Here is a 12,532-nt window from a genome sequence, read left to right as displayed (position 1 = left end):
CTGATGGATGGGAGTGCCACCCTGTTGGGCTTTGATTGTCTCATTTCTAATGTGTGGCAGTGAGGCGAGTGGAGGCTCTCAGACCCCAAAGCACAACCCCTGAGTCCCTTGGATTAGGATAGTAGCTGCTCAGGGACCTTGTTCCTTCCTCATGTCATGCTGCCCACCCCACCTTCTTGTCACTTTGAGGGGGCATCCCTTCCCTGAGTCTGGTGGGAAGGCCCCTGCTAAGGGGATCCTGGCCTGAGGGCACTGCCTAGTGGGGCAGCTTCTTGTGCAGGAGGAGAGGAAGGTGCCAGGGGTGCAGCACACACAGCTAGTACCTGGAATGGGAGCCTAGGGGGGTCACTGTGCCCAGGAGGTGAGGGGGCCCCGTGCTTCTCCCAGAACCTCGGGACTGCAGGCAGCCCTGGAGCTGGGGCTGGGCAGGGGGTTTTGGGGCTGAGCCTAGTGCCAGCCTAATGCCAGTCTAACTCCAACCTGCCTGGAGCGGATGCCCCAGCTAGCTGTGCCTGTGCCTGCCAGGGTCGGGCAGCAGGAGGCTGTCAGTAGCTATCCTTGGGCCAGGGCCGGTTGCGCTGCCAGTTCCGGTCATTGTGGTTGTGCTCCGAGTCCTGCGCCAGGAGCCGGTCTTGGGGGTCGTGCCCGTTAGCACTAGGCAGCCCCGAGGTGTGTTGGCGGTGAGGCTGGTACAGGTCCTGATAGGCATCTGCATAGTCCTCCTCCAGGTGGCGGGAGCTGCGCTGCGAAGATCCTGTCCAGGCTTGGCGGGAGCTCTCGCTGGCCTCATCTGAGGGCATCAAGCTGTCCCGCTCGAGGGGTGAGTGCTCCTCGCCACGCTCCCCTAGCAGCTGCTGGTTCTGGGGGCAAGACAGAAGCTCTAAGTGAGGCCATGCGGACCTCGCCTTGGCCTCCCTCCCACCTCTAGCAGGGTGGGGATTTCTTCCCCCTCAACTCTCAGTCCCTGGGTACACGAAATAGTGCAAGGAAGGAGAAGCATACTCCTTCCGTGTCTGAAGTAGAGCGTTCTTCCACTTCAGACACGGAAAACTGGAGCTTTTGACTCCCACAAAATTCAGGCTCTGCTTTCAAGACAGACTAAGGAGAAGGGTTTGGAAGGTGTGTTTCTTTGGAGTCCTAAAAAAGTAGCCTTTGATCACGCATCTCATTGCTTTATTCCCTCTCATCAGGAAGTGCCTTTGCCCATATGCCCTAGCTCTGCTCTCTGATCCTTTGGCCTTCAAACTGGAGGCCAAGGGTGATCCTCTGGGCAGGGAGGGGGCATTGTTTTGGCTGGCTTAGCCTGAGCATCTGTGCCCTTGGAAATGGTTACCTGAAGTCCAGGTATGGTACTGGGAGGGCCCAGAAGTCCAGGGCCGGGGGCTGGGTGGTGGGTGGCCCTCCAGTAAACCTCCAGGTACTCAGCCAGGTGCTCACAGGCATCCTCCAGCTGGTTCTCATCCAGAATCACATCAAATGACTCCTAGAGGGAAGGAAAAGGGGGAATATTGGTTTCTTCTCAGCAGGAGCCCTCCACCCATCTCCATCACTCCCCCAGCCCTGGAAAAGCAAGAGCGGGCACAGGAGTAGCACTCACTGGTGGGCACTGAACCAGCTTATCATACGCCATCATCTGTACAGTCAGGTGCTTCATCTGTGACTTCCCCCGGGAGCGGATGAGACGCTGGAGTACCTGAGGGAAAAGGGCAGAGCTGGGCCTAGAAAGAACTGGGCATGTCCCCGACCTGTGACACTGCATGAGGAGCAGGCGAGGATGACTTAGAATTGTGTTAAGGGGCAGCAGGAAAAGGGGATTCGGGAGCCCTTGGGCAGGGACCAAGCAGAGTTGTACCACATTCTAGGAGGGCAGCCCTGTGGGCCTTCTCCATCACCACTGCTGACTTACCTTCGGTGAGGATACTTTGACAAAGACAATGATGGGGGCCAGTGAGGTCTTGGCCAGCTGTGCAGGGTGGTTGATGGTGTCAGCATCCAACACTACTAGCTGCAGGGACTTGGCCAGCTCGAATATGCGCTCGATCTCACTCTGCACTTCAGCTATGGAGGGAGGGAGGGAGGGAGGGAGCCGCAATGCTCACCAGTGGCTCCACCCCATCTGACTCCAGCAGGGCTTTGGGGGCTCCCAAATGGTGGATGGGAAGGAACTGGAGGGAGAGCATGTTCATCAGAGCCTGGGCAGGCAGAGGAACAGAGAATTGAGACTGGGTTCAGTTCTTGCCAATCCTGGGGCAGGTGGAGAAGAGGTTGGGCAGGAATGCAAGTTGTCGGGGAAGAGAAGCGTAGGAGGAAGGTTCTCACTAACGCTTGAGTGGGCAGAGAAGCAGGAATGGGGACTTCTCACCAATGCTGGAGCGGGCAGAGGAACGCTCAATGATGGTCCTTTTGCCGGGATTGTTGAGCACAGATCGCTTTGCCAGTGAGAGGTCCGCTGTGACTCGGGTGATGGAGATCCTGGGGTGGGCATGGAGAAGCACAGCCCACCTTTAACTTTCAAGCCTAGGCCCCTCCCTACCCAGGTCGTACCAATTTTCACTTTAGAGAAGCCCTTGCGACAGGCATCTGGAAGGAGACAGTGATTTCTCCCTGGTTCTCATGCCTCCGCAGGCCAGGGCAGCTTACCTGCCATCAAACCTATGTTTGAGGAAGTCGAAGAGAGCCTTCTGCATCATGTCTGTGACCTGGGTGCGAGGGGTGAGGGGAAAGGCATGGAACTCACTGGGGGCCGTCTTGGAAGGGGACAGCGTCCCCAGGTGCGGCCATTGAGCCCAGCCCCTCCACACCCAGACCTTGGGGGATGCGGAGGGGGGAAACATCCCCCTCCCACTGTCCCTGGGCCCTTCCTATGGTAGGTTTGGTAGAGGCAACTCTGGGGTCAGGGACCTCTTCTCACCTCATAACCTTTCAGAGAGGGTCCCACCAGCACCACAGGCCGCATGGAGGGCACCACATCATAGGGGGGAATATGTTCCGCCTGCAGAATTGACCTGAGTTCAGGCAAAGCCATGGCTGTGTGGCCTGCCCTTCACCTGACTGGGGTGGGGCAGATTCAGAAGTTCTGGGCCCCCTCCCCTCTGTGTTCTCTTGCCCCTCCAACAATGTCTGCCCAGAAACCTGTCCCCACAGCCAGAAGCCATGAGCCCCCCAAGCCCCCGTCCCTTCCTTGACTCACCTGCTTTTGCTTCTGCTTGGCTTTTTGGAAAAGGAAATAAAAGATTAAATTTGGTGAAGCGGGGAAAGGCCCTGGGGGCACGGTATTCCCGTCCCCAGGGGAGACCCTGGGCTTCTCCCAGCTCCAACCCCTTCCCACACTGTTCACCTGGGAGACTCTCCCTTCCCCCTGTGTCTGAGTTACCCACCTACCCAAGACAGGTGGGTTGAGGGGAGGCTACCTAGAGATGGAGGAGGGGAGCGTCGGTTGCCAATGTCACTCAGGCTGGATGGGTTCCCAGATCTCCTAAGAGCAGAAAGGGAGGTCAATAAGCGTCTTTGTCTGTTCTAGACAGTATTTAGTCGTTGTATACATCTTACATTTTAGCTAGTGAGGGAAGTGCATGTGACGGGAGCATTTGTGTGTGTGAGCTTTGATGTGTGCGCATTTGTGAATGCATATGCTAGGTGTGAATGTGCATATTTGTGGGGGGGATACGTGTGCATGTGTGGTGATGTGGACTGTGGGTAAAGTGCACACGTCTGGGGTGTATGTTTATTGAGTCACAGCCCTGCTCTCACCTGGCCTTCTGCTCCTGCTTGAGCCGGATGCTCTCGAGGCGCTGGGGGCTGGGGATGAAGGCGATGTCCCCACCCTCTTTCACTAGCCGCCCGATCCACCAGTCATTGCTGTACTTCTGGGGGTGGGGTGGAGCGGAAGGGGCGGTGAGAGGAGGTGACCCAGGCCTCAGTCCTGGCTCTTCAACGTGAAGGAGCCAGGGAGGCATTGGGAGAGCGGGTCTGAGGAAGGCAGTGTAAGGGGAGGGGGGCAGGAGAAGGTGCCGGAGGGAAGGGCAGCCAGGCTTGAGACCCCCAGGACTTCAGCGTGAGGCATCACAGCTGTCACAGGGAACCTAAGATGCAACTAATCTAATGGCTTACTTTTACGGATATGGAGACTGAGGCCCAAGCCAGGCCTTAGGAGGATGGAGACCCTGAAGATCAGGTCTTGGATATGAGGGTTTTACGGGGGTGTGTTGAGCATAAGAGTTGAGGAGCTTGGGGAACTTGTTTATAAATGAGGACCAAAGCAAGAGGAATGGGAACTGGGGCAAAAACAGAGAAATTAAGTGGCTTCTATTTGGAGGGGGGTGGTCACCTCTTTAATGTGCAGGAAATCTTTGGCCTCAAAGTTGACTCCAGAGCCCTGGACTGGGCATTCCTCATCCAGCACACCACAGTAGCTGACATTGGTCCTCACAGCAAACGCCACAGGTTTGTGCTGGAGAATTTGACCATTGGTGCAAATGAGGGAAGCCTCAGAGCACCCCGTCCAGTTTCAGTGCCCCATCAGCAGAGGGCGGAGGCCCCATCAATCCACCCATCCACACACACACCCTTTCACACTCACACACATCCTGCCCATTGACCCCTCAAGACTTAGGACCTAGCACAAGTTTCCACCCAGTCTGGCCTGTCCTGCCCTCAGCCGGCAAGATGATACCTTGGCCCTTTCAAGCTGCTGCTGAGCCTGGCTCTCCACTTCACGCCGGGCACTCTCCCGGTCCTCCTCCAGGGATACGTCCGAGTCCAGAGATGGGCGGCTGGTATAGGAGCCAGCTGAACCCTGGCATGGGGGAGAGGCTGTGACCCGTGGGCTCAGGTGTGAAGGGCACTAGAGAGGCACCTCCGAACCCTACAGTGGTGCCTCCGCTAACCTCAGCCTCTCCAGCTCCACGGGGGTGGCTGGGCCCGCCAGTCCCTCCTGTCTCCCCAAGAAGGGCCCCAGTGCCTCTGGGGCTGCAGAAAAGCCGGCCCAACCCATATGTGCTATGATCTGGGCCCCTCCCCCCAAGCCTATTAATACTGCAGCCTCGAATAGAGCTTTCCCTTCTCTCCTTCCTCCCTTTTCTCCCCTTGACCATGTCCTGTGAGGCAGAGGGAAGTGAGATGTACTGAAGATGATATATTGGAGATGATTTGGAATCTTCGGAATCCAAAGACCCAGCCCTCTTGTTCACATCAACCTGCAAAGCAGCTTGGAAATTATTTCCTTAAAATGCCTGGGAGGAGTACAGCCAGCCAGGAACAGTCAGGAGACACTGGTTGGCAAGGCACTGGTCCTGAGTGTCAGGATATAGCCGCCCACCCCCTTAGATCCCATCTCCTCCAGTCCCTACTCTTCCAGGGTGAAGAGGAGACCACAGGGCTCCCAACTCCAGAAAGTTACTCCCTCTCTACTCTCCCCACCCCCACTTTCTTTCCTCTCACACCTGCTGGGACAACTGGCCAGGTGTGGGCAGCAAACAAGACAGACTGAGCAAGCGACACAAAGCTATCTCCCTAAGCCCAGGTGAGGCGGGGCCACACCTACCACCTGGCCTACATCTCCCCACCCCTTGCCCAAGGGGTATCAGCCCTGGAGGAAGGCTGAGTTGGTGCCAGGCAACCCAGCCAGGAGCAACACTGGGGATGCAGGGAGAGGGTCTTTGGTAACCCGAGCCAGGAGAGTGTCAGAGTCCTGCCCATTGGAAGGGCCTTTGGGCAATGAAGGTGCATTTGGAGGGTTGCCGAGCTCACCTTCAAGGCCCTGAGGGAGATGCACAACTGAACAAGGGAAGCTGGACCTTAGGGCAGGAGGACAGAAGTCAGGATGGCTGGGTTTCCCCCTCAGTCTAGGGAAAAGGGAGTCTTTTGTTTCCTGCTTCAGTTTCCCCTCTTTATGGGCAGAAGTCTGAAAGTGATACTTCCATCAATTCTGAGGGGCAGGTGGCAGAGATAAGGCAGAAGCCTAAAGGGTCCGTGTGGGAATGTGTATGTGTGTGTGTGTTTAGTAGAATGTTCTCAGGCTGAGGAACATTCCTTCAAGCCTACTGTGCATGAAGGCAGCGTAGGCCAGATTCTTGGTGTGGAAGACAAACTCACACACCTGCCCCAGCCCCACCATGGGCAAGAGGACTGGTCAGACTGATGTCAGCCCAGGTCCTAGAGCGTAAGCTAAAGACAATGTCTGTGGTAGACCCAAGGCATGAAGATAGCACGAGGAGGGAAAGTCCTGCATATTACAGAGAGTGTTCCCCATCTCTCTTGAGAACCAAATAAGGCTGGCTTGGCAGCAGGATAAAGAGCAGCTGAGCCCCAGGAAGAACCTTTGCACTGTCAGTCGAGTGGGGGACCTCCTTCCAGGGGCCTGGGGCACAGGAGACACCTCTGTGGGAAATGGCTGGCTGAAGTAAATAGGGGCCAACAGGCTAGGAGGCAGGAGGCAAGGCAGGATGACCACTCACTTTGATAAGTATACATCAGATGCTTCCTAGTTGCCCAGACCTGTGCTGGGAGAGGAGTCTGAATTTTACCCTCTGTACTCCAGGATCTCAGCCTAATTTAGTCATCTTTGTGTCCCTGCCTGGGGCACCTGGGTTACCTGGCCTCTGACCCTAAGACGGGAATGACAGGATCTCTCCCTAAATGTTTAGAGTCATGCTCAGACTGAAATCCCCTCTCCATTATCCCCAAGTCCTCAGAGCTCACCCATCACTTGGGGAACAGGGCTGCCCTGCCAAGCATACTCTGGGGTCTTGCCTCCTCCAGCCCTGTTATGCCCAAACAGCCAGAGGCTCAATACTTGGGAGCTGCCAGGAGTTGGCACAGTGCCCTGGTGGTGCCCCCCTTGCCTGGTGAGTGTGTGGGCAGGCTGCAGCTCCACTCTTGCCTGGCACGGGGGAAGGAGAGGAGGGAGATGAGCCGTTGGATTTATTTAGAGCCTGATTTCCCTCCTACTGCTTCAGAGGGGGCCCTGGGGAGAGCAAGGAGCCAGGCAAGAGAAAGGGAAGTGGGGGAGGGTAATCCAGGAACCAGAGAAGGGTGGGGAGCGAGCAATGGGTTAGCAGGCTGCCCCCAACACCATCCACACGTCAGGCTTCACCTTGCAACAGTCCTAGCCTTCTCAACCAGGGACAGGAAGAACCTTCTACGGCCCTCCAGCCCCACAGAGAGGTTCATTCTCAAGCTCACCTTGGCACCCTGGGCCGTGCCAGCTGTCCCTTCAACTGTCAGAGAGAGGTGTTCACCACAGCCTTGAAAATCATCTGCTCTAGCCGCAATGTAATTAGCCCCAGAGGCCCAATCAATGGGGAATTGGGCCCCAGCAGGAGCCCAGTCCCAGGAAAGGACTGACAGCTGCCTATTCTGAGCCCTAGGACTCATCTACCCTGGACTTGGCAGCAAGAGATGGGAGAAGCCTCCAACACTCCCCTTCTGACTCCGGAGTGCTCTACCCTCCATACCTGTCAGGGACTCCTCCTAAGCCATCTAGTTGCTCTCCTAAGGAGGTCTTCTTGTACGATATTTGAGAGAAGGGACTGAGCTGCTGCTGCCCATCCTTGCCCCATCTTTCCAGGCACTCTCCCTGCACTCTGAGCTCCGGGAATCACTGCCTAATGAGCTGATTTGTCTCAGTGGGTCAGGAGATAAAAGCAAAGAGGAGAATTAAATATTTATCAGCTGCCTGGTTCTCTGAGCGAAGAGCTTCCTCTCCATCCCCAGGCCCTCCATGCTGAGCAGGAGCTCAGGATGCCCGCTGCTCTGAGGATGCCTCAGCAGGAGGAGTGGAATGGATGGGGCTCAGTCAGCTGGCTCATCCATGTGCTGGGTGCCCAGTTTTCAGCCTGGGAGAGAAGCTGGGCTGGAAGCAGGGTGAGGAGATAAGGCAATGCTCAGGGATGGACAGCAGAAGGGGATAATGGAGGTCCTCAAGTTTTATGATCCCTCTGTCTGAAGAGGCTGGTATCGGATTCTCTGCTGTTCTCCAGGCTCCCTAATTCGTCCTTTACTTGAGGCACAGGAGGCCTGGTTTGTCCCCCTCTGCAAGGGCCCCGGCTTCTCCTGTAGCTGTTGTGTTCAGACCCCATAAATCCTCCCTTGGGAACTCCAGACGTTGCGTGAGGCCTCTCTAAAGCCTCTGTGCCCTCAGCCTCCAGCCCCTCCTCCCTCCACCCTTCTGTCCTGGGCTGTGGAGCCACCTGCTCTGAGCCTTTCCCCCACGCGGGCCCCTCTTGGCACACACCCGATGCCCCTTGCTCTAGGACGGGGGCACTGGGGAGTCTCTGGCATGAAAACCCATCTCCCCACTTTCCTGGAGCGCCCTCCTACACGCCCTGCCCCGCCGCAGAGGCGTCTTTCAAAGTCCTGAACTGGGGTAAGGGTCCAAGGGAGATGAGGTGTCACCCCAACTTCCCCACCCCCAACCCTCCCCGTGGGCACTCACCGCCTCCGAGTCCTCAAACCCGGGCACGTAGGAGTCGTCATACATGGGGGAGTCCGGGTGGGGGGAAGCGAGCGGCGCCAGGGGCGGGGGCGGCCCGGAGGCAGGGGCGAGGACAGCGGGCCGCGCCCGGGAGATGCCACCGAGCCCCGCAGCCCTGCGGGCGGCGGCGGAGAGCGAGAGCGCGAAGGAGGGAGCGAGCCGCGAAGACCAGCTGCTCCGAGCTCAAATCACCGCTCCCCCCACCTTACCCCCCCCAAACCCTGCCGGTCCCACCCCGAGCGCGGCTGAGGAATCTGGCGCCGGCTCCGACAACAATAGTGCCCGCCCACCTGCCCCCCCTCCCGGGGAGCGGGCGCGGGGGGCGGCTGGGGGCGCCGGCCACCCGCGGAGCCCCAGACCCAGCCGGGAGAGGTGGCCGACGGGAGCCGGGTAGAAGGTGGGTCCCCAAGCACCTATGGGGCAGAGGGGCGGCGGGGAGGAAGGGGAGGAGAGACTGCGGGCGGGGCGGATCCTGGCTTGGAGGAGGCGGGGCGAGGAGAGATGCGGAGACAGAGACATACGGCAACCCAGGAAATACTCCGCCGGGAAACAAAGGGCTGGAGCGGGGGAGGGGACGCGGAGACTGCTTGGGAGACGAGACCCCACCGAGAAAGAAGAGGGCGCAGGTTAAGGAGAGACAGGAGAGAGAGAGAAAGAAAGGAGGTACAGAGGCAGAGGGAGGAAGAGGGGAGGCAGGAAAGTGGGAGACTGGGGGAGACAGAAGAGGCGGGGCGGGGGCGGGGGAGGGGCGGCAGGTGAGAGGGCGGCGTGTCTGGGCCCTGGCGGCACGCGAGACCCCAAACGCAAACCGCGCAATGGTACTGGGGAGGAATGGATTTAGCGACCCCAGGCCAATGCCGAGAAAGTAGCCCCTGCCCTCCTTCCGTCCCCCGCCCCCAGGCGCTTGGTCCCCTCAGTGCTGGGACTCTTGCAGCAAAGGACCTTGTTGCGCAACCCGTGCGAAGGGGGAGGATTGGGGCCCGGCCACCCTACACCTGTTGCGCGGGCAGATTTCATCCTAGTCTGGCCAGGATGGGGGTTCCCTTCCTCACTTCCTTGCCAAGGACTGTGCCAGGCATTGCCAAGGCATCGTGGGAACTGCCGTAGGGAGGGGCTGTTTTAGGCGAGCCTAAAGGGGAGAGGAAAGAAAGCAGAGAGCCGAGGTCGAGGGATGGTCGTGGCTGGGACAGAAGGTGAGAGAGCCTGGCCACGCGGGGGTTGGGAGGGGGAAGGGCAAGTGTCCCCAGAGTCACTAGTGTAAGGCCAGATCCCCTCCTTAGCAAAAGGATGGGGCTGGGCTGGGGTGGCCAGTATCTGGGTTGGAGCCATATGTACCGCTCTACCAGTCAGTCTCCTTCAAAAGGGGCACCCAGATTTGACGTTGGAGACTGAACAGCAGCCCTTATCTTGAGGAAACTTCCTCAAAGATCCACCCATTTGAGCTCTAGAGCAAAATTATTCCTTTGAATTTTGATGGCCTACCTACCCCTTCATCCCCTCCCTCCCCGTCCCCTGGGGGTGGGGGTGGATGTGAGGTAGACAGAGGGTTACACTTGGAGAGCTTCAGAGCTCAGTCCTTCTCCACTCCCAGTGTCTCACACCCACGAGGGTGAATCCGCAATTTGCTCATCCCTTTTCTTCCTGGCTACAGGGGAATTAGTAAACCAAAACTCTGACAGTGCTGGGTGAGATCTACGATAGGAAGCACTGTACGTGCGAGAGAGAGGAAGACCACCCAAACCAACTGGGTTCCCACTTATGTCACTGGTTCATGTTCCCTTAGCAAGAAAAAGAGAAGGGGCCTCATCTTAAGACTATCTTTAGTCTGCCTTTAGTCTGTCACCATCCTGTGAGTGGTGCATTCCAGCCCTGCCCAGCATCTCCCTCCTGCTGGATTTGGTGAACAACTTTGTTGGAGCCCCTATGGCTCACTATTGGGGGAAGCAGTCTGCTTTCACGGTTCCCTCTCCTGAGGCCAGCACCATTTGGGGTTTGGTTATATGTTGGATTCTTCTGTATTGGAAGTTCCCAGACACTGTCTTCTCACTTTGTGCCCTCTCCCAGTTCCTCAGTTTTCATTATATCCTCTTTTATTCTCTGTCTCTTCAATTCCTTCTGTCCTTCCAGAGGGGCAGAAAGGAGGCATGAAATGTGAAACAATAAGACCCTCAAGGTGCTCTCTCCTGGGAGATGATTCTAATGAAGAAGACAGCTACTGGGGCTTCTGATTCTCTCCCCATCCCTGAATTTACTCTCCTGGCCTCTCCTTTAGGGACTCTCCCCACCACCAGGGTGTCCATGGGATTGTAGGTAACAGTGGATCTGCCATCAACCTCACGCCTTCCTTACACACCTTGTTGTCTTCATCCCCATCTGGGACAGTGGTGTCTAAGTCTGCTCACAAAGCATGAATTGCCATGCTAACCCCCCTGGGAGATGTATTCAGGTTCCTCATACCTGGCCCATCCCCTGGGTCCTGCAGGAGCTTCGGAGCCTCTTCCTGGTTCCCTTCTCTCTGAGTTGCTACTCACTGCCGCCTTCCATTTCTCACCTTACCCACACCTGCCTGCTCTAGTACTCATGCCTGTCCTGTAACAAGACATGTGCCTGTCAGTATCCATGTGGTCCCTAACCCCTTTTCTTTTCCCTGGCTGAGCATAAGAAGAGAAAGCTGGCGGGGGGGAGGGGAGAAAGGATTCAAGGAGAGGATTCCTCCTGCCTTCCTCTTTCTAGGAGAGAGTCATTAAGAGTGGTAGCTGGCAGGTACTCAAGGCATGGAAGCAGGACATGGGGGTCTTGGTGGTGGTGGGGAGCCTGAATAACCATGTTTGGGAGTTGGAATTCTTGGGTGCCTCCAGAATGCATTCTGGCTTCTCCTATAAGTGCACCAGGAAGCGGGACAGATCCCAATCCCTGAGTGTTGAATGGGGAAGCCGAGGCAGGAGCTAGGACCTCTAGGAAGTCCTTCTCCCCAGCAGTATTTAAGATCTGGACAAAGCCAAAGCCCCTAGCGTTTAGCTGCTGGGCTGCCCCCAGGGAACCCAGGGAGGGCGCCGGGTTGGGGGTGGGGGCGCTTGGCAGAGTCCTCCTCTCTCAGTCCTCACATCTAGCCCCTTTCCTGGCTCCCCAGACAGTCCTCCCTCCCCCCGCCCCCACCCCATCCCAGTCCCAGTGCTTAGAAGCTGCCAGCACTGGCCGCTCCCTCCTTTTCTACCTGCCACCTCTACCCTTAGCCTCACCTACTCGGCCTCCCTCCCTCCCCATCGCTGCAGTGTCCCCCCAAATGCGGGCCCTCTTCCTAGCTCGGAGTGGGGCTCTCCTCCCACCCACTGGGGAGGGGACCCTCGCGTTTACCTCATTCAGCAGGAAGGTTGCACTGGAGTCAGAAAAAGACATAGACCGGGCTGGCGGCCTCTCCCCCTCCCCCGGGCCAGGGGCTCCGAGGCAGGAGCAGGACCGGGCCGCTGCTCTGCACACTGGCTCCCGCCTGCACGCCTGGCCTCGCCCCACGACCGCCAGGCTCCGACGGCTGCTCCCTTCCCTCTCTCCGGGTTCCCTCCCCCTTTCCTCCTCCCTCCTTCCCTCCCTCCCTTCTCTCTTCCTTTCTCTCCGCCTCTGTCACTCTCTCCCTCCCCTGTCGCCTTTCAGTCCTGCTCTCTCTATTTCCGTCTCTTGCTCCTCTCTACGGTCCATGTTCTCTTCATCTGGGCGCCTGCCACTGTCCTTCCATCCCTATATCTCGCCTCCCTTCTCCGACCCCCCCCTCCCCCATCTTCTTCCTCAAACGCCTCCCCAGAAAAGATAGGGACTCCGGAGCTCCCACCGCCACAGGCAGAAGGGCGGCAGTAGCTGGAGGGCTGCCTGGACTCCGGAGCTTTAGGCCCCTGCTCTGTGCGCCCGGCGCCCATCCTCCAGCGCCCGAGGAAGAAAGGCGCCGCGTTCCCAGCGACGGCTTCGACCTGTCCTCAGCAGAGGAAAGGATCGAAAAGGAAGAATGCTTGTGTACGGCTCGCTAGCTCCAGCGTCAAGCGCCCCCTCTGGGTTCCGGGGAAGCTGTCC

General features: G+C 57.9%; 1 protein-coding gene across 8 annotated transcripts; it reads right to left on the bottom strand.

Moving 5' to 3' along the window:
- Positions 1-545: 545 nt before the first annotated feature.
- Positions 546-11,869, bottom strand: CACNB3 (calcium voltage-gated channel auxiliary subunit beta 3; the record flags this gene model as incomplete). Of its 8 annotated transcripts, none has more annotated exons than XM_079714098.1 (13): positions 546-878; positions 1,334-1,483; positions 1,598-1,693; positions 1,907-2,058; positions 2,363-2,472; positions 2,641-2,699; positions 2,912-2,992; positions 3,191-3,210; positions 3,411-3,475; positions 3,751-3,866; positions 4,328-4,450; positions 4,673-4,795; positions 11,828-11,869. In XM_079714098.1, 13 exons carry the CDS (start codon positions 11,867-11,869, stop codon positions 546-548), a joined length of 1,470 nt encoding a protein of 489 aa, XP_079570224.1. The 8 variants fall into 8 exon arrangements, with proteins under 8 accessions (XP_079570224.1, XP_079570227.1, XP_079570225.1 ...); XM_079714101.1 differs by having other exon boundaries at positions 546-860; XM_079714099.1 differs by having other exon boundaries at positions 3,411-3,472.
- Between the last annotated feature and the right edge of the window lie 663 nt (positions 11,870-12,532).

Source organism: Hyperoodon ampullatus (assembly GCF_949752795.1).
Source record: "Hyperoodon ampullatus genome assembly, chromosome: 11".
NCBI classification, from domain to species: Eukaryota; Metazoa; Chordata; class Mammalia; order Artiodactyla; family Ziphiidae; genus Hyperoodon; species Hyperoodon ampullatus.
Note: the sequence above shows the minus strand (reverse complement) of the source record. Positions and strands in the feature narration are given on the sequence as shown.